At 33.1% G+C, this 26,997-nt stretch overlaps 1 protein-coding gene and 1 long non-coding RNA gene across 6 annotated transcripts; both read left to right on the top strand.

Annotated features, from left to right (window-relative positions):
* The first annotated feature begins 850 nt into the window (after window positions 1-850).
* On the top strand, window positions 851-5,323 carry WRKY13 (WRKY DNA-binding protein 13). Its single transcript, XM_086434885.1, has 3 exons — window positions 851-1,390; window positions 1,534-1,752; window positions 4,777-5,323. Exons 1-3 carry the CDS (start codon window positions 1,119-1,121, stop codon window positions 4,946-4,948), a joined length of 663 nt encoding a protein of 220 aa, XP_086291011.1. The 5' UTR covers window positions 851-1,118; the 3' UTR covers window positions 4,949-5,323.
* A 3,105-nt stretch (window positions 5,324-8,428) lies between these two features.
* On the top strand, window positions 8,429-21,892 carry LOC147406713 (uncharacterized). Of its 5 annotated transcripts, XR_015176567.1 has the most exons (6): window positions 8,430-8,785; window positions 9,146-9,259; window positions 9,422-9,701; window positions 20,813-21,003; window positions 21,089-21,335; window positions 21,437-21,892. It is a non-coding gene; the product is annotated as an uncharacterized LOC147406713 (long non-coding RNA). The 5 variants fall into 5 exon arrangements; XR_015176569.1 differs by having other exon boundaries at window positions 8,429-8,785; window positions 9,419-9,701; window positions 21,089-21,892; XR_015176571.1 differs by having other exon boundaries at window positions 8,431-8,785; window positions 20,842-21,003; window positions 21,089-21,892.
* Window positions 21,893-26,997: the final 5,105 nt, after the last annotated feature.

The following is a 26,997-nucleotide window of genomic DNA, read 5'->3' as shown; positions in this document are numbered from 1 at the left end:
ATCCATATCTGTAAATGTAAAAAAAAGAAAAAAGGGGAGAAGAATTCTTTTTATGGTAAAAAATTCATTAATCTCAGTTATTTCGCAAGAAGAAAAAGAAAAAAAGAAGGGTTCTGTTGAATTTCAAGTATTCAATTTCACCAATAAGATACGGAGACTTACTTCACATTTGCAATTGCACAGAAAAGACTACTTATCTTAGAGAGGTCTACGGAAAATTCAACAGAACCCTAGAAAAGTTGAAAATCAGGGACTTGAACTCTAGAAGTCCAACTCTCATGAATACTACAGTAACATAAACTAAATAGAATGTAATACACGGGTTTAATATAAAGTTAGTGTTTGAGTTCTGGTTTGATGCGATCTTGGCATATCCTATATGCCATAGGAGGCAAGAATCTCTGCCAGGAATTAGTAAATAAAAAAGTCTTGCTGTCCTTCTTAACAAAAAAAAAAAAAAAAAGGGCTTAATGCATGTCATCCTCTCACAATGGGGTACATTTTTGGTACAATATCTTTCCCTTGACATATACACCATAATATGTTTGATGGATTATTTATTTTTGTTAGATTGTGGGTATTTTCATTGTTGACTCCTAACCATTGGATTCCATCCTTTCTTCTAATTAAATCGAACATATCTATGTATTACCAACCAAGTTGACTTTTTTCTTTTTCTTTCTTTCGATCTTTTGTGTATATGTCACGTATGGTAGTCTTTTGATATTGTTTTGATGCGAAATGTTTACATCGAAATTGAACTCCTAGAGTTTTATGCTTCACTCGTTCCTTCAGATATATTTTTTTAATACTTTAGGGATCAGAATAGATCACAGATGTTTGTTACTTTGTTTTTCTTGTCTTCTTCTTCAGTGAAACTGTTGAGCTCCTTCTAGTTTCTAACGCGTTGCTTGCGAGCATTGGTTTTGAGATATAAGGTTGGTGAAAGACCCTTCTATTCTTAAATTTAAGTTTCAACATCACACTTATCAGAAAGAGAGAGAGAGAGAGAGAGAGAGAGAGAAAGAGAGAGAGAGAACAAAGGAGGCTTCTTCTCACGTTTTGATCTTCTGCAACAAACCACACCATTTAGAAGAAGAAGAAGGAAACAAAGAGAGATGCCCTCATCTTCACCAGTTATGCTCAACCAGGGTTTACTGGAAGATCATCAAGAGATGTCATCTCACATGGGTTTCTATCCACATGGCTCTTCTCCACCTCCTCCTCTCAACTTGACTTTTCCTCCATTTGGGTATCCTCCTCTTCAACCTTTAAGAACTGATCTTAGTGAAACCCTCTCTACCACTGCCCCTAAGCACAGAGATGTTACTTCTCATCATCTTTGTGAATTTCAACCTCTTTCACTTCAAAGACCCAACACTAATCTTTGGTATGTTTCTCCAAATAAAGGACTTCTCTTAATTAATATATTTATCTTATTAAATTTTCATGCAGAACCAACCTTAATTAGTAGTTTATTATTAGACTCTCTCTCACACAGAAATGGATGGGTTTGATTTTTGAAAATTACAGGCCATGGGGAGAAGTCGATGGAAGTTTGGGAATTAAGAGATATGGTGGAGATAATCATATGGGAGTTGCAGCAATGAAGATGAAGAAAGTGAAGGGAAGGAGAAAGATTAGAGAACCTAGGTTTAGCTTCAAGACAATGAGCGAGGTGGATGTATTGGATGATGGTTACAAATGGAGGAAGTATGGTCAGAAAGTAGTGAAGAACACACAATATCCAAGGTATACTAGTCACTTCATCTTACATACACTTTGTGCACTCACTTACTTCTTTATTGTCTCCTTAAATCATGCAATCTCCTTATTTGTTCTTTGCTTATCTAGCTAGCTTTTCACATAGGTTTATTACATTCAAAAGTAGGGGTCTGCTATGCTCTCTCTCTCTCTCATTCTCTCTCTCACTATATATCAATCTGTGTCTGTGTGATTATTTCATACTTGTTTATCTAGCTTTTTATATATTCATTACTTTGGAAACTTGGGTTAAATCCACATTTCCATGATTACATATATCATATAAGATTTTTCACTTTAATGAATGATATCTTACTACATTTGATGATTCTCTTGTCAGTAAAATTTGGGTTTTTTAGAGACTTACCTCCTCATTGATTTGACCTTGACAGAGAAGAATTATGAGTGAGGTAAATTATGTGTGTTAAGGTAATTAATTTAGGTTTAGCCTATTAGAATCCTTATTGGTTTCCTTTGGTTTAAGTTAATTTAAGATGTCAAAGTTTCTCTTTAAACTGATCATGAGGCCATTTCATTTCAAGATCATCTTACCAAATCACATTTTTGGGATCTAATACCAATATTTGATTCAATCTTTTTCGATCTAATTTTGAAATCAATTTAGTTGCATATGTTAAAAGAATATAATTACTTCATAATGCTGATTATAAAGATAAAACAGTCTGATTGTCAAGATTTATGTGATCCTTGTATCCTCCACCATCAGAGGTAACCAAAAGATGCACAGCCATCAGTATATAATGATCACTCATAAGTTTGAAGTTGCACTTATCCCTAAATTCCTCCAAGAAAAGTAACAGATGACCTTTTTCTCCTGGAATAGTCTATCCAAGAAATAGCTGTCTTGCATTTGAAAAACCTATACAAACACATAATAGTTATATTTTACTGAAAACTTGGAAAAATATAAAAATTCGAAAACTCACAAGAAAATAATTCTGAAGAAATAGAAAAAAAATAAACGATATGGCTTTGTAAAAAAGTTGTTTCTTTTCTACTCTACTCCTTTTTTCTTTTTTTTTTTTCGTGTGGTTTGGCAAGATTGTCACTATTTCGGCAAAAAATATGGTTACAATCTCCAATATTCTTACTTCCTCTTAGAAGAACAGAAGATCTCTCTCTCTCATAATAACCTTATTAAAACGAGGAGTCACTCGCTCACAGTGTATAGTCCATTCTCCCCCATTTTATACTACCAACAGAATACAAAACACAAACAGACTTAACATTGTTGATTGGATAAATATATGCTTTAACATACTAGCAACCCCAATGGGCCACATTTTCACTATCAGAATTGAACATTAAGTTTTTCTTTCTTGATTCCTTTTTTTTTTTTTTTAATTATATATAATTTTTAGTATATGAGATCTATATCTGTTAAATGGGATCCATTTTGAAAGGTGATCCTGTAATCAGCCAGACCATTTGGATTAAAAAACCAGCTTGAATCTGTTACTTTTATGTTATCCATTTACTTGAAAGAGCTACTAACAGTACTGAAAAATATTCCTAAAAAAATAAAGTCCGAAATTATACAAAGAATATTCGAATTTTGACTAAAAATATTTGTACTTTATTCTTATTTTCATTGTTAAAAACTTCTAATCATGTTGTCCAAGTCCAAGCTTCAAAGTATGTGATATGCTAACACCTACGATCATTCTAATAACTAATTGTGAGATGGTCTTCATAGTGTTTGAAATTAAACACATTTTCAAGGTCTGTTTTAGCGAAGTTAATTAGAGGGTACTTCCAAAAATTCCATATAAATAGTATATGGTCCTAACCACAACTCGGCCCAAAACCAAAATCACCAAGTCAACTCATCAACTCAGACGAGTTATTCCACTATATATAAATATTTTTAAATATTAAAATATTATTATTTTTAATTATTTGTAAATCTAATATTTTGTTTGACTCGTCTAAATCGACTAGTGAGTTTTTGACTTGACATTGACTCATTAGTCATTCAAGTCAATCTGAGTTTTCTTGTTTTAAAACTATTTTCCTAATAAAGAGTTGTTATCAAGAACTTCATTGGAATTGTTGTGGCCGGATCCCAAGTCACACATGGAAATCAGTTATTGAAATTAATTCATTCTAATGATAAATCAATCAATTCCAACAATTGAATCCCAAGAATATGTTCAAAGCAAGCAAGTAATAATAAAGAAATTAGAAAAATGAACATAACCACCACATAAGATATACGTGATTCACCCATAATAGGTTTACATCTACGAGTAAACTGGCAAGTATAAATCAAGGAAGAAATTACAAGAATGGAGGTTCATACTTACCTCCAACACTTCGGTGAAACCCACCAAATCTCAACACCAACTCTAGTAGGAACCCAAACAAAAATTCCGATCTCACTTTTGTTGTCACAAATACGAAACAACAATGTGAAGATCATACTCAAATAACCTTGAGCTTCTAGATTTTACAAGATAAAAAAAATACTCATAAAGACTCAATGCTTTCTCACACTCTTTACCAAAGAGAAAAAACCCATTTTAGATGAATCTCCTTTTATGGACCATCATAACCCTAGGAACCTCCTTTTGTTTCTCATAAGTTAATGAAAGGACATTACTAAAATACCCCCACACAAGTGAAAAAACCTAGCTATCAACCCTTAGAAACAAAAGATGTAATGATTTTATATCACCAAACCCAACAACAATCCTATTCTCCAACTTGGAGCTCTAGAAATAACTCTCACAAAGTCAGCAATATCACCAAGAACTAGTTAGAAGGTTTCTTCAATATCTATATGTACATAAACGTATGGTTCATTTGTGCATGTAAGATTTTGGAAAAGTGATTAAAATTAAATTTGATTTTGTTATCTTCTACCTTAGAACCTCCTCTTCTTATTCAAGTGTGCTTGTAGTTTCCATTGAAGCTAATTGTTTCTCTCTACAAGGTATTTTGGATTTCAAAAAACAGCAAATGATATGACACGTTGTTGTATGTATATAGGAGCTACTACCGATGTACACAAGACAATTGTCGCGTGAAGAAGAGAGTGGAACGATTAGCAGAGGACCCACGGATGGTGATCACGACATATGAAGGGAGACATGTTCATTCTCCATCACATGATCTCGATAACTCCCAAGCTCCAATCCATATTAACAATTTCTTCTGGTAGTACTAGATCATGCACACCTTCCTCTATTTTCATGTCTGAAAAATAAAAAAGCTGATGATCCTACCAGATGCCTATATGTTTGTTGCTAGTAAATAAGAAAAAGTGAAACTGTTAACTTGCTTTATTAGTCACAGTGTTTGTTTAAGGGTAATGTTATTATTGCACCATTATATTTATTATGAATATACATCATAAGTACTGATGATTTTATAATGTTAAAATCACACCGTATTAAATGAGGTGTGATTTTATTATTATAAAACAACTTATGGTGTATAGTCATAGTAAGATGTGTGGTAATATCACAGCCTTTGTTTAATTTGTACTTGGAATCTTATCTACTGCTACTGAGTGTTAATATAAGAGATAATCTGATTGAAGTTGTTAAGTTCTCTTTCTTTTTTCAATCCAAGTTTAAGGCCATTTATGGATGTATATTTACCAAATTTAATTACGTAATTCGATCGATATATTGCAATAACCTCGAAAATAGGTACCTCAAGCACTTCAAATAAATTAAAAGTCGATGCTAATCAGCCATGGGAATAATGAGCTGTTTATTTTTTATTAGTAATAAAGTAAAGTATGAAATCCACAATAATTAACGATGAGATCAATGAAGGCCAGTTACAATCCCAATTAGAAGGAACTTGCAAGTTGAAGTTTCTAAAAGAGTGCGGAAGATGGTGATCTTCATCCTCATAAAATTTTAATCAATTCGTTTTGACATATTTTACTAAAACTTGACTTGAATTCAAAGAATGGGATTGATCTTCTAAACTCTTAATTTTAGGAAGCTTTTTAATATGGTTAATGATAGGTAGAATGTAATGAGAAGAATATTATCTTCATATCGTGAATGATTCAACGTAGGTTGGATTGTCCAACATATTATCCACATGGACCATATGAGTAGAAGTTCAAATAGGGATAAGTGTAGCCTGACTCATATGTATATGAACTTACACTTGGATTAACATAATATATGACTTCATGAATATTCGAATAGAGGAACAAGACTTGTTCGATCAACCCCCACATTTTTTAGATAAGGATTTGATGATGATGATGATAATCAAGTTGGTTTTAGAATAGAAAGTTCCGAATTACGTCCCAAGTACATGGCATCGGGCATTTAGCAAAGTCTTATATAAGGAGATTGATTATGGTTTAAGCTTCTCAGAACAATTAATTTTTTGGGATTAATTATCCCTTTTATATTTATAGATTCGCTTAATTAGCAACAAAGAAATCTTTTCACAACCATGCAGTAATATCAATATAAACTGATTCTCCTAAGACTTAATGGAGGATGTATACATACATGGTGATCCCTCTCGAAAGCATCACAGATGCATAACATGGTATATCAACAGTCGAGACCTCTGATGGGGGGCCAAGTTGACAATCTTTGCATGCTTTGTGGATCTTAGAGCAACTCCAATGGGACTCTCCATAATCACTAGGCATTTCATTATAGAGAGTCATTTTGGATATTCCAAAAGGTATGCACTCTAAACGTACTATCCAAAATGGCTTTCCATAGAACTAGAACCAACGGTCATCCTCATTTGCCTCCCAAAAGGAGAGAGAGAGAGAGAGAGTCTCACTCCCTTCTTTTGCCTATCAAAAAAGTCTCTCCAAAATATTGCGAAATAAATAGCCAGATGCAGAGTGTGTTGGAGTCCCTTCAGAACCCTCTGGCTCTCGAAAATGGCAGTTGGGAGGACATGCAAAGCTTGAGCCCAAGTGTGTTGGAGCTGCTCTTACAACATTATTTTCCAGGTGCCAATTCACATACTTTGTACCCAAAACTCAAAAAACTTGGCTTAGGTTGTTACCCATGTCATATACTTCAGACCCAAGAGTAACGAAATATTGTGGCCTGAAGTTGTTATCCAACTCATATCTTATGCTCATCAACTTAATTCATAATAATCGGTGTACAAGAGCCCAACCAAACTTGCAGCCTTAAACAATTCCACAGACCTTAGCCCAATAAGGCTCAAAACCACAAGGCCATTATTACATTTAACAAATCCATTCATCCAAGTTTTGCTTGTTTGAGAAAAAAAATGTTGGGAAAGGTTCCACTACCATCATTGCCATTGGCCCCACGGTAAGACCCAACCCCTCTAGGTTTGTCAGCAATCCACTTTAAAATTTCCACACTATCATCAATCATCATTTTCAGTTAGACTAATGATAAAACGACATGCTGATACATATGTGGCTGATGTGGCAAGGGCACATAGAGCCGTATTATCTTTTTTCCTTGTGTATCCCAAAGAAAAAGATTTACACGGTTCTGTGCCCTTGCCACGTCAACGTACAGATTGAGTATGTGTTAGCATGTACGTTTATCATGAATCTTTCAATTAAACTCTCCCTTAGAGGTAAAATAAATCTACCCTCTTCCTTCTTTTTTTTTTTAAAAAATTAATCCTAAATATTCCTAATCATCTATCACTGTCCAAAATGACATATTACACTATTATTGTCTGTTAAATCTTTTAAAAGCAAAGATCGAATTGGCGTTTGATTAGGTTCAATTCTATTTTGTAACCATATTGATTCAACCAGCGAGCATGAAATTTTCTTAATGTTTGTTTTTTTAAATAAAAATAATTTAGACTACGTTTGAATTGAGAGAAGTGGAGAGAAGAGAAGAGAAAATAAATGAGTTTCTCTCCATTTCTCCTGTTTGGATTGTTAAGTGGAGAGAGAAAATAAATGAATTGGAGAGAAATCCTTTTAAAATATTTTATAATTCTAACATAGCCCCTATGTCTCTTTTAAGATATTTTAAAATTTCAAAGTTGTCCCAAGTTCTCTCTTGACAATCCAAACATGATGAAGAGAAATTGAGTTTCTCTTCTCTCCACTTCTTTCAATCCAAGCATAGCCTTAAGGTACTATACATGAGTGTCAGTGTGTGAGGTTCTTATGACCCTTAAGGAAAAAAAACATGTAATCTTGACCATGTAAACATGAAATTCTATAGTTGAGATTTATCCACTAGATGTGTGTTACTATGACACGTATAAATATCAAGCATTGGATTTCACATCTATACACTTGGGATTATATGTTTTATCAAGAGTCATTCTTCATGATATATATGTGTGTGTCATAAATTTTTAATAAATATAAACCGTAGAGCAAAATTAAACCAAGATTCAATCACGATCTGATGATTTTGATAAATTTTTGGTTCAAACATTAATTTGATTTTTAGAACATTGTTAATAATCTAGCATCGATTAGCATATTGAACTTCATGTCTGAAAGCCATTTCACCACTTTGGAGAACATATGTTAAATACTGGATCTAAGATTTTCTTTATGAGTCGTGATTTTTTGACTTGAGTATTTTCACTCTATCCGATGTGGCAAGAGTATAGAACTGTTGATCGGTTTGTTAGGGATACACAAGAAACCGATTAATGGTTATGTGCCCTTGCCATGTTAGACTGAGTAAAAATACTCGAGTCAGAAAATCATTAGGGTTCCCTTAAAAATCTACAATAATTCCTATTTTAATGATAGGTTTGGTGTAAAATTTGCACGAGCTCATGCTAATCATGGGTTCTCAATCTTTAGTATCGATGCATAGTTCTTTCCTGGGTGTAACAAATAGGGATGGAATGGAATATTAAAAAACTAGAAAAATAAACATTTTTTAGGTTGGAGTGCAATTGGTAATAGGTGATGTGTCACATTTGAAATTAGAGTAGAGCAAATTTCGTCTCCAAGGAACCCTGATAATCCGCGAAGAATGTTTTGAGCACACATCAACCAATCTGCAAAGAAGGACGATTTCTACGTGAAGAAGAGGTTGGGTTTATTTGTTTTGATCTTACCTCTAATTGGAATCATATTGTGTTTTTGTTCTTCCCTTTAATGGGTTTGTGGAGGTATTAAAAGATTCCGCGTTTTTGATGAATTCTGATTGAATATCGGTTACTCTGCTATTGTTTATTTGGATTTGTTGGGTTCTCTGGTTTAGTGACGCTATGGGTTTATGTTAATGAGTTGTAATTCTCTTAAAAAATGTCATCTATTATGTGTATGTGAATTTCACTAGGTTTTAGAATTCCATGGTTTAGATTTATACTTGTTAAGATCCATTTTTGAGGTTTTCTTAGGGAAATTCTTGGTTTGAAATTGATTGGGTTGTCACTTGTTTGGGTCCAGAGAAGGATAGGAGCTATTCTTAGGTGGTCTCGCTAATGACGCTAGATATGAAACTGAGGAGAGGATTTTGAGCAATTGAGAAGATCAGTTACTATTTTTGTTTGCTTTGTATCAGTATGTTATCTTCAAGCAACTAAATTCTTGGTTCTTTTCCTTTTCATTACTTTCTCATGCTTGTGATTAATATTGTGTTTGAATATAGTTCTAACTTTTTGTGTCTGTTGTTCCAAAACAATTATTTTTCCTTTGATATTCATTTTCATCATTTTTAAGTAGGCAATATTACCCTTTTCGGGCCTTCTGCATATTACAACCATCCGGATGGAAGGCAGTTAAGGATTGGCTCTCAGGCTCGGCATCGAAAAGGTGTTCATCTGGCATCATAGACTCAGCAATCTACCTGTGTGGCCGGTAGGGGTGAGACACTGTTCTCTAATCCATTATGGATGGATGAAAGAGGAACAAAAGTATCTATGTTCAACGATTGAGGCATAGGTTCGAAAGAGACTAGAGGTGTGGATAGGAGCAGCCGCCTCCATGAGCTTTTTCAAATATGGTACCTTCTTATTTTTTAATCTCTGTTATACATTGACTAATACATTTCTTTACAAGCTTCACTCTTGTTATTTCTGATTAGTGAATCAATGGGAGATGGATTACGGTTTCCAGTCTTCTTTTAATCAGTTCTTTCTCTTCTAAATCAAGTAGAGAATAGTGTGAGAGATGATTCGCATTGGAACATGGGTTTTATGTTTCATGGTAAATTAGGTGGACGATAGTGAATAAATCTTGTTTCTCCATTCAATTATGTGCAAAGTCATTCCTTTTGATTATTCAAGTGTGCTCATTGTTAGGTTTCTTTGTATAAAAAGTATTTATGTATTTTTATCTATAAAAGTTATTTTATTGAATGTGACAAAAAGGAGCTACAAAAAGATACATAAAGGTGAAAGAGGAGGATCTCACATGAGTAGGCCAACAAGCAATTTGAGCAAATGAGCAAACAAATCTAAAAAGTTCCCATTCCAGTTATAAACAATACCCTCCATATGTTTCCATGTCTTGTAGCAAATTTCCCTCATGTCATGATTAATAGACACCAATAAAACATTGAAGTATTGATTTTCAGGATAATAGGTTCCTTGTCCTAGTCTGGGTCTTAAAAAATACTAGTGTTTAGCTTTTTCCAAAGGCATGGATAAATCAGAGGGAGAGGGAGAGAGAGATGAGCCCATAGAGGATGGGCACAAGTGGAAGACAGGGCTTTGAAGAACTAACCTTTTGGTTTAGCTCAAAGACACATTTTTAGGCAACCCATCTAATCTCGAAGGATTGAAGAAAGGCCTCCCAAATAGGTTCATTAAGTTTCCTATAGTTGACACTTCAATCCATATACAAGTTACATGGCATGTCCAAGTACGATGAAGGTTGCAAACGCTTCAAACTTGAAATCATTGAGTAGATGATATTGGCCTTTTGACTAGATTTCTAACATAGATGCATTCTTTGAAGAAGGATTCAGAGACGAGATTGTGGTCTTAGTATCTCCATGGCATAGTAACCAAATTTTGATTTGATAACTTCAATGGAGTTTTTTATGTAAGGTGGAAGAGGGGTCCCTACTTCTTATCAATAACTTATGTTATTGCCATGCTCTTTTAAGTTGGGATAAATATGTACATATTTACTCTTATTTCTTACTTTTAGTGTCACACCCCAAGAACTCAACCCGAAACACCTTGATTTCCAAGTTGAATTCAGAGGCATGATATTTGACCCATAACATGATAATCATAAATAAGACACAAATGATACTTGAATATCATAAAAAAAATCATACTTGATTATTGTTTCTCAAAACACAGAAATATCTTCAAACCTTGACCCATTTAGACATATTTACATATCAAGGTAACGACATATACTATGTCATAGATATAAAAGAAAACAACATCGAAAGACTTCTAAACCTAACTCTAGTTTAGTAACTCAATAATAATACCCATAATCCTCCCTCAGAAGTTTGAATTGATCATCTATATAGTCCTGGACATGAGCTTCCTCTGAAGGATCATCTAAACCAGATGTGCCTGAAATTTGTGTTGTTGTAAGGGTGAGTAACAGGGAAGTTACCTAGTAGGGGAATCTTACAACTATAAATAATAACATCTTACATGTAGTTTAAACATTTTAGGAATTCATAAATCATGCATGTTTGATATTTAGCACATAATTGAAAATAATTGAACACTGATATCATAAAACTTAGTAGGAAATTGAAACACTATTAAAAATATGAAAACAACCATTTATAATATAACATCAAATAATTGAGTACTATAATAGAGAGTTGAAGGTAACAACTGATGTGAACATCTCAACTAAGATACGATTATTCCAATACTTTACCAGTGTGGAATCCCACTGTTAATTCTTGATTCTATGACCAGTCTCTGCCACATTTGGGTAATTGTTTTCCAACTCAGGTTGGCCGTTGATAAAGGCCTTAAGAAATAGGTCAAATCATGTAGGTCATTCTTTTTTAACTATTTTAGACTATTAATGATCATTAACTTACCATCTTCATTTATGCCAATCTGGCGTGCATGTGATCCTCGATAATCTCTATCAATTATACAACTATCTACATCTTATTTTCTATTAAAGATAGAAAGGAAATTCCCGGAGTCCTGTTATGATGTTGTGTTGTTATGCATCCCATAATACATAAGAACTCAAACAACGCAACTGTTATCTTAAAATAACACATCGTTTCGGAAATGTCACTACACATTACTCTTTATAGGTTTTCACAATCTCTTTGATAAATCACTAAAATACTACATATAGGTACTTGTTTTCTTTTCAAAATGTATTGAAAGTAAGACATACACGTGTCTTAAACAGCTAGTCCACTTTTAAATGTAAAGCCTCATCTCTCTTTTACTTTTCTTTCTTTCGTGTCTTACACGATCATCAACCAAAACAACTCTCCTTTGTGCCTTATATGACATACGCTAAAGCATCTCTCTCATCGTGACTTATATAATCTATGACTGAAGCATCTCCCCTCTTCGTGTCTTACACGACAATTAGTTGAAGCATCTTACCAACTGGGTATTTGAAAAACACGACAATCAATTAAGAACTCGTTCTCATATTTTATTTTAAATGAAATACTTTTCTTACCCAACTTTTTAATTTGAAAATTACAACATATAAAAATCAACAAGTTAAAATTGGTAAATAAAATTCTATACATGTATTTGAAATATTAGAATATATGTAAAATATATAAAATAAAAATAAAATTGCTAGTTTATAAAGAAATGAACACATTCTATACATGTATTTAGAACTACTAGAGCACATATAAAGTATGTACAAAATATGTAAGTTGTATGTGAAAACCATTTGTATAGTTGCTGAATTTTCCTTTTAGTATGTACCAAATACATATGAAACACCTATAAAGTATGTAGAAAAATACGTGGAGTACAAAAAAACAGCAAGCTTTAATAAATAAAAATTAAAAGAACATATATAACACATATGAAAAAAATCAGCAACTTCTAATTCTAAATATATGTGACGCATATCTAATTCTATACATTCCTTTTCACAACTAAAACAAATATAAGACATTAAAAAAAACCTGTGAAATACATATGTATATTTTGACAATCAATTCACTATTTTAATTTAAAAGATCTTCAAGAAAAACCTAAGCTATTATAAAAATGTAAGGGCTTACCTCAAATCAGTATCTTCTTTTCCTTACCTTCCTTCCTTTCTCTTAGTGAATGGGAAGAAGATGAAACACAATTCTCAGATTTCTCTAATGAGAAGGATGATGGGCTGGATTTTAAAGTTATTTTGTTAAAGGGTTTACTTAGATACCCAATGTTTTTTATGTAAAAGTTATACATCAAAACTTCACCCCATATAAATAAATAAAAAACAGATATCTAATTCTATTTGAATCTTCTTAGTATATAGACTTTGGTCAGTGTGATTTATTCAAAACTGGTTGACCAACGCTTGGCCAGGTCGACTTGACTTGAGTCAACAATGGTTGACTCGCTCAGTTTTTTGTTTTGTTTTGAACATAACATTTAGTGTTGTGGTCCACATGGAGACCATGTTAGATAATTGGACCACTCAATGGGTCATTCATAAACATAGGGATCAATTTTTTTAAAAAAATTAGTTCATTTTTACATTATTAGTCTCATAAAAAATTGACTTATAGTTAAACAATAACTTCATGTCAAATTTACATACAATTAGTGTGGGTGTGTGATGAATTGTACTTAAGTTAGTTTGAACATGTGTATCCTAAAGATGTATGCATTAGGTACCCAAGAATAATGAGAACACTTGAGAAATTCGGAGTCAAGGATTTTTAGAAGTCAGGATACTTGACATTTTCATATAGGTTGCCCACTAACGCAACATATAAGGGGAAAAAAACTTAGAATTTTAAATGGAGATGAATAAACCGAGATATTTTTGGAAAATGAATCAATTCTTTGACTCTAGTGAGATTTATTGCTATTTTTAGTTTGCATATTTTCTACTTGAAGACCTTTCTCTTATGTAGAATATTGGTGTAAAAAATTGTTAGAAAGAGGAGCTTACAACAAAATAACCAAACTTTGTTGTACAAAGATAAGTAGTCAATTTGTTCTCTAGAGCTTGAGGATTTCTTTATTGGATTAGGCAATGAACCTCATAAACACAATTTATTCATCTTCTTTCCCTTTTCGATTTTTGTGAGTGGGAATTTTCTTCGTTGAAGATTGTGATTGTGGAGTGTATCTCAAGGTAGCGATAGCACTGAAAAACCTTTCTAGTTCCTATGAGTTTCTTTTCAGTTGTAGAAAGGAACGAAGGAAGAATACGATACATTAGGAGGAAAAAAATAATGGCTTAAATAGTTGATTGACCCAATTCCCAAATCACTGTCAAACGTGGGCCTTAAGGGTGGCAAATCTTAACATGACTTGCGAACACGAATAAAAAACGATACAAAGTTAACGGGTTTGGGTTGAGCATAATTTTTTTTCAGGTTGTAATTGTGTCGACCTGCCTAACTCGATTATTAAATGGGTTGTGTCTGAGGTTAAGGATATCAATCTATTTAATCTGTTTTGACCCATTCAATTATCGTGTCATTAACATGTCATCTTGATCCGTATATAACAACCTGACTCATATGTAACCCATTTAAATCATGAAATATAGGTTAAAAGGTTTTAATCGTGTTGACCCGCGTACAACCTAATCTGACCATGTTTAGAAGTTTATAAACAGGTTAAGAATGTTATAATAGTGTCATTTCAACTTTTTTAACATTTTTATAAACTTCTAAACAAGATCAGATTGAGTTGTACGCGTGTCAACATGATTATAACATTCCTAACCCTATGTTTCATGATTTATGAGTTATATATAATTGTCTTGTTTTACCTATAAAAATATAATAATTGTGTTGTTTCATAGGTTATGCGTGTTAGCCTAAACAAAACATAACCCAACATGTTTATTAAATAGGTTGTTGGGATCATGTCGTGTTACCTATTTAACAAATGGATCGGGGTCTTAGGTTTTAACAAGATTATTAAACAGGTTGGGTTCAGGATGGGTAAATATCTTTACCTCATCATGATGCGACATGATTCATTACCATCTGTACATGGGACACCTTGGGTTAGCTTGCAATTGAGGCCCATGTTTGTTATCCTGTTCAAAAATCTATGAGAGATCTTTGGAAGCTTGATCACAGACCTTTAGATAGCTGTAATTGAGGTAATACCCAAGCATCAACTCAAGTGCATAGCCAAGGTAGCAAGATCTGAGATCAAGTACGCCACAAATTGCTTGGAGCCATTGCAAAGGCTCATTTGAGGTTGACAAGATCTACAAAAGGGAGCTATACTCTTTGCAATGTGTCAAACCAACTAAGTTATGAGTCTAAGCCCTTCGTTGTACAACTTTGGTTATTCTTGGTACAAGCTTTAGAGAGAGTCCACAGAGGATGGGCACAAGTGGAAGACAAGGCTTTGAAGAACTAGCCTTTTGGTTATACTCAAAGACACATTTTTAACCAACCCATCAAATCTCAAAGGATTGAACAAAGGCCTCCCAAACGGGTTCATTAGGTTTACTATGGTTGACACTTCAATCCATATACAAGTTGCATGGCATGTCCAAGTACAATGGAGGTTGCAAACTCTTCAAACTCGAAATCACTAAGTAGATGATCTTGGCCTTTTGACTGGATTTCTAACGCAGATGCATTCTTTGAAGAGGGATTTAGGGACGAGATTGTGGTCTCAACATCTCCATTGCATGATGACCAAATTTGGATTTGATAACTATTCAGTGGAGTTTTTTGTGTAAGGTGGAAGAGGGGTCCACTACTTCTAAACAATAACTTGTGTTATTGTCGTGCTCTTTTAAGTTGGGATAAATATATACATATTTACTCTTATTTCTTACATTTAGTGTTGTGGTTCACATGGAGACCATGTTAGACAATAGAACCACTCAATGGGTCATTCATAAACATAGAGATCAATTTTTAAAAAAAATTTGTCCATTTTTACATTCTTGATCTCATTAATAATTGAATTATAGTTAAACAATAACTTCATGTCAAATTTACATACACTTGGTGTGGGTGTGTGACGAATGGTACCTAAGCTAGTTTGAACATGTGTAACTTAAATATGTGTGTGTTAGGCACTCAAGAATCATGAGAACACTTGAGAAATTCGGAGTCAAGGATTTTCAGAAGTCGGGATACTTGACATTTCCATATAGGTTGCCTACTAATGCAACATTTAAGGGAAAAAAAAACTTAGAATTGGAAATTCTATCATACTATGGAGATGAATAAATGGAGATATGAATCAATTCTTTGACTCTAATGAGATTTATTGCTATCTTTATTATGTACATTTTCTACTTGAAGACCTTTCTCTTATGTAGAATATGGGTGTAAAATTTTTTTAGAAAGAAAAGAGCTTACAACAAAATAACCAAAATTTGTTGTACAAAGATAAATAGTGAATTTGTTCTCTAGAGCTTGAGAATTTCTTTATTGGATTAGGCAATAAACCTCATAAACATAATTTATTCTTCTTCTTTCCCTTTTTGATTTTTGCGGGTGGGAATTTTCTTCCTTGAAGATTGTGATTGTGGAGTGTATCTCAAGGTAGTGATAACACTGAAAAACCTTTTTAGTTCCTATGAGTTTCTTTTCAGTTGTAGAAAGGAACGGAGGAAGAATATGATACATTAGGGGGGAAAAAATAATGGCTTAAATAATAGATTGATCCAATTCCCAAATCACGGTCAAACGTGGGCCTTAAGGGTGGCAATTCTTAACATGACTTGCGAGATACAAAGTTAACGAGTTTGGGTTGAGCCAAATTGTTTTTTAGGTTGTAATTGTGTCGACCTACCTAACTCAATTATTAAATGGGTTGTGTTTGGGGTTAAGGACATCAATCTATTTAACCTGTTTTGACCCATTCAATTATCGTGTCATTAACATGTCATCTTGATCCACGTATAACAACCTGACTTATATGTAACCCATTTAAATCATGAAATATAGGTTAAGAAGGTTTTAATCGTGTTGACCCGCGTACAATCTAATCTGACCATGTTTAGAAGTTTATAAACAGGTTAAGAAGGTTATAATTATATCGTTTCAACCTTTTTAACATTTTTATAAACTTCTAAACAAGATCAGATTGGGTTGTATGCGTGTCAACATGATTATAACCTTCTTAATCTTTGTTTCATGATTTAAATTAGTTATATATAATTGTGTTGTTTTACCTATAAAAAATATAATAATTGTGTTGTTTCACAGGTTATGCGTGTTAGCCTAAACAAAACATAACCCAAAATGTTTATTAAATAAGTTACCGAGGTCATGTCGTGTTACCTATTTAATAAATGGATCAGGTTAGGGTCTAAGGATTTAACAAGATTATTAAACAAGTCGGGTTCAGGATGGGTAAGTTTTCAAAATATCCTTACCTCATCATGATGTGACATGATCCATTACCATCCCTACACGGGACACCTTGGGTTAGCTTGCAATTGAGGCCCATGTTTGTTATTATGTTCAAAAATCTATGAGAGATCCTTGGAAGCTTGATCAGAGACCCTTAGATAGTTGTAATTGAGATAATACCCAAGCATCAACTTGAGTGCATAGCCAAGGCGGCAAGGTCTTAGATCAAGTACGCCACAAATTGCTTGGAGCCATTGCAAAGGCTCATTTGAAGTTGACAAGATCTATAACAGGGAGCTATAATCTTTGCAATGTGTCAAACCAATTAAGATATGAGTCTAAGCCCTTCGTTGTACAAGTTTGGTTATTCTTGGTACAAGCTTTTATCCTTTCACCAGTTCACTCGTTATAGATAGTAGTATGGATCTTTAACTAGAAAAAGTAAATATCTAATGATAATAATAAACCTCTAAGTGATGGTTTCCCTGCCTAAAAATGTCTTCGTATCGTCCTCTATGGATTATAATAAAATTTTGGATTTTATTCTTTTCTTATCTGTTGTGCAAATGGGCACGCCATTTGAAAATGTGAAGTATCCCAAACCTTGAAAAAGCCTAATTTTGAATTTCTCAAGGCTTCTCATGGTTTTTTAGGTGTCTAATTGCACATATCTCTAGTTTGCGCATGTTTGCATAGATTAAGTACAATTTATTGTCCCCTATACTACCATATGAAAATTTGACTTGCAGTTACTGTTCATTTGAAAACACCTAATTTTTCGAATATGAAGTCAAATTTTGTATGAGATTATAAATGTCGAAATGAATTGATTTTTTTTTTCTTTTTATATTGGTATCTTCATGAAAAAATAGTTTATTTTGCGTTTAAATTGTCCGACATGATCTCCATGTGAGCCTCGACAACAAGAATTGAGTGTAAAAAGATCGGTGAATTTATCCCTACTCAAGGGATAATTGCAATGATACACTTACAAAATCATTAATACACATTATTTTGAAATCATTTTTGTGAAGTCAATTTAAGTGAGGTAACTATAGAAAACCATTACATTCTTGGATGAAAATATTTTTTTCCCGGATCCATAAACATTGTGGCTGTAACCCACATCCAAGGCCCAAGAACATCATGCTTTGAGATTGTGAACTGCAAAGTATTTCCTATGGAAGTCCAAATTCTAAAAGCATAAGAAGAAAGGATTAAGCTTTCTAGATATGAAGTTGAAATTCTTCTAAGATTTCTAAGTAGTCTTTGAGAACTTTAAATTGAAATTGCAAACTTGAGAAGAATGGAATAACAAAGTTGGAGTATAGTCTAAATTTAGAATCCTATTGGTCACGAGCAGCACAAGGTAGCTTCCAAAAATAAAGTTCCTACTATGATGTCCCTAAGAGGCTAAGAAGGCTACATGGGAAACCATATCAGACTCGTCTAGTATGGGGTAGTTACAATTTACGAAAGTACATAAATGTAACACTGAAATAATACATGATATAGTCAGGATAAGTCAACACGGAGTCTCCTTATTCATTTGAGATTGAGAGAATAGGATAACAGTTTTTGGTTTTGAGCATCGAACACAAGGCATCCTCTTGAATTTTTAGTGACTTAAATGGCCAAATATGGTTTGGAATAGGAAAATCAGTTGAATCCCTTCGTCATTTCTTTCTTCTTTGATGAATGTAAGATTATATTAAAGACAAGAAAAGAATACAAGGATATTGAAGTCTTGAGGGGACATACCCGATACCAACACAAGAAAAGAAGAAACAAAAATCGGACAACTAGAACCTCCCACTTGGAACTCTCAAGATGCCAACCTAAGAACTCCTTGAAATGATTTTCATTGAGAGAGAATTCCTTCAAACAAGTACATATATATCTTCTCCAACCAAAAGGTCCCGCCTGAAAGTAAACTCTCAAAATGAAGATCTATGTATTTATTGAAATAATTTTCATCAGTAAAAACCTACAATTGGATATTTTATTCCCTACAACTCTACCTTTCTTGGTATTCTTGTAGTCAATCATTTGTACTTTTGGTTTGCATAATGAGATCTCTAATAGGTATGCATTTTTATATTTTGTTGTTTCATTTTTACATTATAGAAGTTAGTTTGATTTCTATCATTTTGCATTTATTAGTTTAGTTTGAATATTGCTTTTTTTGTTTTTTTTGGTTTTACAGTCACATTCTAGTATCATTTCTTGTCCTAGGAAATCGTATAATTTTCTAGAGAAATCTCTTATTCTGATGTTGTTCATCATGTTCATTTTTATTTATTTTTTCGTTTTTCTTTTCTTAATGTTGTTGAATTAGAACATGCATTTAAATATTCATCTTGCATATTGATAGATTAGTTCTGTGAATTTCACCAGTCCCTTTTGCATTGTACGATTTAATTTTAAAGAAAAACAAAAACAAATGAATGGTCTTATCAAATAGATCCAAGATGGTTAGGGCATGACATAAATGAAGAAGAAGAAAGAAGAGGAAGGGGAAGATGCCAAAAAAATAAAAAGAAATACATAAGGAAAGACAGAAGATTATGTAGAAAAAAAAAAATAACAGGAGAAAAACAGTAGAAAATGAATAGAAGATGAATTAGTAGGAAAAAAAAATTAGAAAAAACAGTAGAGGCGGGAGACTTTAGACGTCTACTAGGTTGAGACTGGCATTTCCCACATAACAACATATTGTTGTTAGATGAGAACGACCTTGGGCTGACCTGTAGTTGAGGCTCATGTTGGACTATTTTTGGCTCATGTTTGTAGTAGTCCAGTTAGAAAACCTATGAGAGATCCATAGAAGGTTAATCCCAGGCTTTTAGATGGGCACAATCGAGGTAATAACCTAGCATCAGCTCAGGTGTGTAACCAAGGGCATTTGTGGTTGGCCACATCAACACAGGAGGCTGATACTTCTGAGGACTCCTAATGCATTATGTTCCCATGGCTGTTGCCAAGTTGTGCTGGAGTTTTTTTTATTATCGTTGATGTCTCAATACCCATTCACAATATTCTAGGAAGAACTCACATTCTCAAATATACAATTTATAATTTTACGAGGTTCATGCCCATGACTCATCTTTGTCGGACAAATTTGGCTTTTCTTGGTACAAACTCTTCTCTTTCCACCCATTTCTTCACTCATTATACGTAGGAGCATTGGTTTTAACTATAAAATAATATAGCTAAAGATAGCTAGCAACAAATTTGTCTTAAATCAAGGGATCAATTTCCTTCCTAAAAATATCTTCATCAAGTCTATATATTATAATAGAATCTTTAATATATTTTTTTCTTATTTGTTACACAAGTAGTTAAACTAGATGGAAATGCTAAATATCCCATACTTTGAAGGAGCCCAACTTTTGATTTTTCAAGGTTTCTCATGATTCTTAGGTGTCGAATGTACGTATCTCTAGATTACATATGTTCAGTCTATGATTAATGTAATTTATTGCAACAGTAGTAACCATATGAAAATTTGAGTTGAAGTTATTGTTTGTTTTGAACTTTCTCATTTTTTAATTCACTGAGAAATTAACTATTTATGAGATTATGAACATTGAAATGGACTAATTTTCTTAGATTGGTCTGTGTGTGTATAGATAATTCATTATTTTGTTGAATTGCCTAGCATGGTCTCTATATGGATCCTCATACTGAAAGTAAGAAATGAGTGCAAAAAATGATTGAAGTATCCCCACTCAATGGAGAATTGTAACCGAACAAGCTTACAAAAATCCTCAGTAAAGTAGTTATTGTTCGGGACTATTTTCTTGAAGTCAATCCAGATGAGGTAACTACATATATCATAGATTTTCAAAAATGTTATGACATTATTACTTGACATGTTTTTTCTAACCCAAGAACATTGTGGCTAGAGATCACTGGCCCTCGTCCGAGGCCCATTAGCACTATGCTTAGAGATTGTACTTCTACGAAGAATTGTAAGAAGTCTAAAGTCAAAAACCCTTGCAGGCCCCGCGAAAAGAATGAGTTAGAGAATTATTGTCTACAAGCAGAATCGTATCAATCACAAGAAGCAGTTTAGCATCCAAAAAACGAAGCTTCAAATATATGTCTATGGAGTTCTCTTGCTTATTCCCCTACATGGTTTTTTTTTAATGTGTATGCCTCCTGACTTCTTCCTCTATAAGCTTGTAGTGAATTTTGAGGCATAGACATTCCCCACAATTGGTAACGTTGGGCATTTGTTTTTTTTGTTGAAGGTGATGATCAACATGGCGAAGACTACTCATTATAATTCCTTTTGATCTGATGTATCTATTGTTACGGGAAGAACCGTGGATTGAGGCATTACTGAGGTCTTTCTACGTGTTTGTTTTTGGCACACCAAGGCCACAAGTTGAAGGGGAAGACGGTTGGTGTCTCTAACGCTGTCTACGTAGCTAGTTTTAGTAAGAGTTTAAAACACATAGGGATCCTAATCAAGCCATTTTCTACATGGCACGCAGCCCAGTGTGTTTAATCTTCAAACTAAACGTTCCATGTAGACAATGTATGTTGTTATAGGTACGAGAGACTGCTCTGGATTGTGACAATTTTTATTTTTTCAAAGACGAGAATAGGAGATTGAGGGGACCTAACCCACAAGAAATGGATACAACAAATTGTACATTAGATGAAACTCGGTACACAATAATAATTTTTGGATTTGAAAGTCATGGAAGGTGGCCTGTGAAATTCAGATTTGGGGATAATATAATAGGGTACAGCAGATGACATACAGCCAACCAATTGAGTAAGGACACTTGTTTTGGAGAGACAATGGTTTAGTGTTTGATAAAATGATTTAAATGAGAATTTTCCAGCCCAATGTCAAGAAATATTAACTGATACGATGAAGTCCAAACATTTAAATCTCTCTTATTTAATTGATTTGCGTAATTGTGTGATGTGAGATAGGTTAGTGCCGAACTACAACTCTCTTCTAATATCAATCTAGCTAATGGGCACACACGCCTTACCCACAATCAATTGTAGATTAAGTTCAAGGGGTGTCTCACTACTTTGAAAACCGAAGTTTATCCCTATTGCCTATCCATAATCTGATCAAACTAAGTTGCTTATAATGTCTGGCACAAAGAATTGAAATTCTCTGACGACGTACTCAACCCCTGAAGAGGGAATGTGTAACCTAGAGTTATGAGAGGGTTCGGAAATCATAAATTGGATATCGGGACAAAGGATGGGATATTGCACATTTCCATCTTGATTGCTTACTAGGTGCAATAGAAGGAAAAAATTTTGAATTTGAATTTGAAATGTTAATGTAATATGGAGAATTAGATGAGAGATTTTTGGGAAGATAATCAATCCTTTGACAAGATATTCTTAAATGTACAAGATTGATTAAGAGCAAGGTCTTAAAGAAGTTGGATAAAAATAAAGTGATAGCAGATATGAACACATTTTCAAAATAGAAAAACGTGACTCAAACAATCTCAAATTCTCGGCATAAGACTTGGAAGATGAAGTTGCAGAGTTACCAATACTATCACCCAATTTATTTATATTGACCATAATACCCCTTGCTCTTGCTTGCTGGCCCATCAATAAAGACGGTGTTTATCCCTGCATCCAAACAACCTCTTTAGTCTTCATTTGAAGTTGACCAAGTGTGTTTGATGTATATAGTTCTTAAAAGGAGGAGCACTGCTGTCCACGTGACACCCCCCCCTCAGCTTTATATTACTTTATTTTATTACTAGTTCTACGTACACACTAACTTCCAAAACAAAACAAAAAAAAAAACCCAAAGCCCAACTTGATTTCTATTTCTATATATATATTTATATTAACAGGTCCAAATATTTTTAATGTGGGCCCACCTCACAAACAAAACAAAGCTAAGCTAAGCTAAGCTGTATATGTATGTATATATATGTAATAAAGAAAGACTTATAAGATAAGTAAGCTTCTCCTTCAATGCACCTTGAGCCACCATGAACGACCTCGTGGCCCCTCGTGACCCGCACGTTCAAATCCTGATTTCAAGGACCTCTCTTTCAAACTTTATTATTAGCATCAATTAATATTTGTTATAAAAACTATGAGCATCAATTAATATATAAATAATATTTGTTATAAAAACTATAAGCGTGACCATCGGAATACGGAAAAAAAAAAAAAAAGCTGTGCATGAGACAGGAGACTTGCAGTTGCATGGATTGGAGGACTTTATGTGTCCTCTTTACTGTAGTGTCGTCCTCAGGCTGAGGCCGCTAATGATGCTTCTACAAGAATCTCGAGGGCTTATTAACGGTTTAGATGTTGATACTACGTTGCCATGTTGTCCAAAAACAAAATCAATATTATTTTGGTAAATATTTGAGATAGCCCCTGCATTTTTAAACTTATGATATATCGCTTAACCGTGGTCTTCTATGAAAGATTAATATTAAATGACCTATCTACCCTTATTTTCTAATTCTTGTTGAAAATTCTTTTTTTTTTTTGGTCATTCCCATTTAGTCAATTATAGAAGACCACAGTCACAATGCCTAATATCAGTTTGAAAAAGCAGGGGTTTCTCAGTAATTCATCAAAACCCGAAGGAACTTATCTTGATTACCCAATTATTTTACGAAGATTTAAATTATGGCGCGTAATTCAAAAAAAGTTAGTAAAATAATTGGTTGATTAATAAATAATTGAATAGTATAATATTAGCTGGGCCGTGCATTTGTTTGCTTGTCGTTTTGTCCTTATCCAGGGGAGGAAGCCCGGCAAGTGGGCCCAGGTGCTGGGCTGGTGCACGTGGACAGATGGAAGTAGACCTGTCCCAGGACCTCAATTATTTCGCGTGCCCCACTTGCCCCCATACATGACCCTGCCTTGTCTGCTGCCCGAAACTTTATCCGGTCATCTTTACACGTGTGATTTTTTTTATTAATTTTCGCACGTGTGGCGTGTGTCCAACGGCAATTTTTATTTCATTTTATTTTATTTTATTATTGCTAGTGTTTGAAAGTAATAAGCTATAAGAAGGAGATTCATTATGGATCCATGATTAGTGACTATTGTTGGTATGTTTGGTTGTTTGGGTTAGCTTTATCTCTATCGCATCGAGGATTGATGAAAAATAATAATAATGATGTAAAAGAAAAAGAGAGAAAATTCACGAAAAGAATTAGAATTTATTTAATTATTTTAATTAATATTTTATATTTTATAAATAATTTCAATATTATTTATTTAAGTGTAAGATGATGTAAAATGACAATAATATCATTTATATAATATATGATAAGTATATCAAAAAATTGTGTTAGAATGATCTCGAACTAGATTCTCATATCGCACTCTTAGTGTGAAAGTGAATAGGAATTATAGATACTTTTACACTTATATCTCAATGAAAAGCATTTATGATTTTCATACATTTTCACGTTAAGAAGTACAATATGATATTTCAGTCTAAGGTCACTTCAACATTATTCTATATTAAATTATTGATCAAGTTTGACAAGTTATTAACTCATTTTCAACGAATAACATTATATAGATATTTTTAAAGACCACATCTTCTATTTGATCATGTATATCAATGGCGTCCATACTCGTGATAAGATCATCATAATTGGCATAAACTTTTATATATAATCGATTAACTTGACTGTCCTACACAATATCATCTATCAAGGATTTTGATGATTTATTTGGACGGATCTATAATGTTTTAAATTAGAAGGTACAAGACCAAAAATTTCTATAACTCTAATTTTAAAGTCAAAAGGACATTGCACGAGCATTCATTATTGCATTAATGAGATGTGAAATAACAATGCACGATATCGTTCTATTTTGACCAAAAAAAAAGAAAAAATTTTGATGAATGATTTAACAATCAATTTCAAACATAATGAATCCGACCGTTGGGGTTGGAAAATATTTTATTGACCCACCTATATGATAGTCATATCAACAAGTGGACTCAACCTACCATATGAGAACTCCACATTAATTTGAAGGTATCTTAAGTTGCAATAAACTTAACTCAAAACTGATTCTTGTAAAGTTAAGATACCTTCAAATTATTAATCTAGATATGACCCTAAATTCTTGTAAAGTTGCAATAAACTGATTTGAAAAAAATCATTTGAAATTCACTCACTGACATGGCATGTGCACAAAATTATAGTTCTTTTACTTCAAGTTATACAAGGAAAAATATCTATGATTCCATACACATACATATGTCAATGAGTGAATTTCGAGTGGCTTTTTTCGAGTTAGTTTATCATTAGTAACTCTTGTATAATTCATGTCTCGAACAAATTAATAAGAAAATAGTCGTGATTTTCTTATTTGAAAATTTTCACTCGGTTTGTACTTGATTGACGTGGCAATGGCATGAAATCATATATCTTTTTCTTCGGGATATGCAAGGAAAGAATCAACGATTTTGTGTCCTTGACATGTCAGTTGAGTACAGATCGAGTGAAAATTTTCAAATCAGAAAATCATTAGCAATAAAAAAAATGTTTGATTCAAGAACTCTAACAAAATAATTAAAAAAAAAAGTCTCAAATAATTCTTGTACTAAGTGAATTAAATGAATAATTCATTAAAAAAAATGTCTTGTTCATTCATCGCTTCATCGGTCATCATGTTGGCATTCGTTGTTCCTCCCTTCATCATCGTTGACCTCCAACAATTCAATTATCACCAGTTTTTGTTAGTCTTTGTCCTCATTCCATTGTTAATAAGTTTCTCACTTATACCTTTTTCCCAAATATAATGCCACTTGGGATCATCCATCCAATAATGATGAACTATAGACTAGTTGTATGTAGGGGTGGGAACACAGTTTACCCGACAATCGAACTTGAATTCTTATGGTGCTAGGGAATCTTGAGATCAAGGTAAGAATATAGAAAAGACTGCATAGACAAATTTAGAATGTGTGGATTGCATATAAGAAGAGATCATCTTGGGTTGCTAGAATCACAGAAATCAATATAATCCAATTGTAAGGGAAGGATTCCCATCAATAGAGGACATTTGCCAAGATAAAAGCTGATCAAAATGAAATGAAACGAGACTCATAGAGAAAAACCTTTCTCAAAAGACGGAATTTAAAGAAATTTATTAATAGAAACAATTTGCATGTTTGATTCTTAGAAATATTTTCAAAAAAATAAATTATATTTCTACTCTTAACTTGAGTGTTGGAATGCCTTCTTTGAGAGATACCCGACACTACCAACAAGTAGTTCTAGACTAATTCAATTATATATTTAAGGTACAATAAATTTTCCAGATTTCTAAGTGATTCTATGTTCATTAAATGGAGTTTTTCATGTTATGGTATTTGATCTTGAATTTGATTGCTAGTGTTTTTTAAATTTATTTTGCACATGATTAGAAGTTCTTTTTTCTTGGAATGGTTATATGTCCGATTGTACTAAATCTTTTACCCTAATTTTTTGCATGTGAATAAAAATGAAGTTCCAACTATTTTTTGTTTTCTTCATATTCTTCTATTTTCAATTTTCTCTACCTAATTATTTTAAAACTTTTATTTACACACTAAATCATACCCATAACACACCAACCTTTCAAATTAAATCACTTGCTTACAATGAAAAAAATTGCTAAATGTATAGTTAGTGTTTTATAAGTAAAAGTTGATATTCCAATAGTTGCTATCATCATTAAACGAATCACATTACTTGTCTAATCCCGACCATTTTATTTATGACGACTACAGGTCTATTACACCTATTTATTTAGCATCGTAATAGAATAATGCTGAAGTGACCTC

Source organism: Akebia trifoliata, chromosome 3 (assembly GCF_017979445.1).
Source record: "Akebia trifoliata isolate Shusen 1 chromosome 3, ASM1797944v1, whole genome shotgun sequence".
NCBI lineage: Eukaryota > Viridiplantae > Streptophyta > Magnoliopsida > Ranunculales > Lardizabalaceae > Akebia > Akebia trifoliata.
The sequence above is the reverse complement of the archived record's forward strand: the minus strand, read 5'-3'. Positions and strand labels throughout refer to the sequence as shown.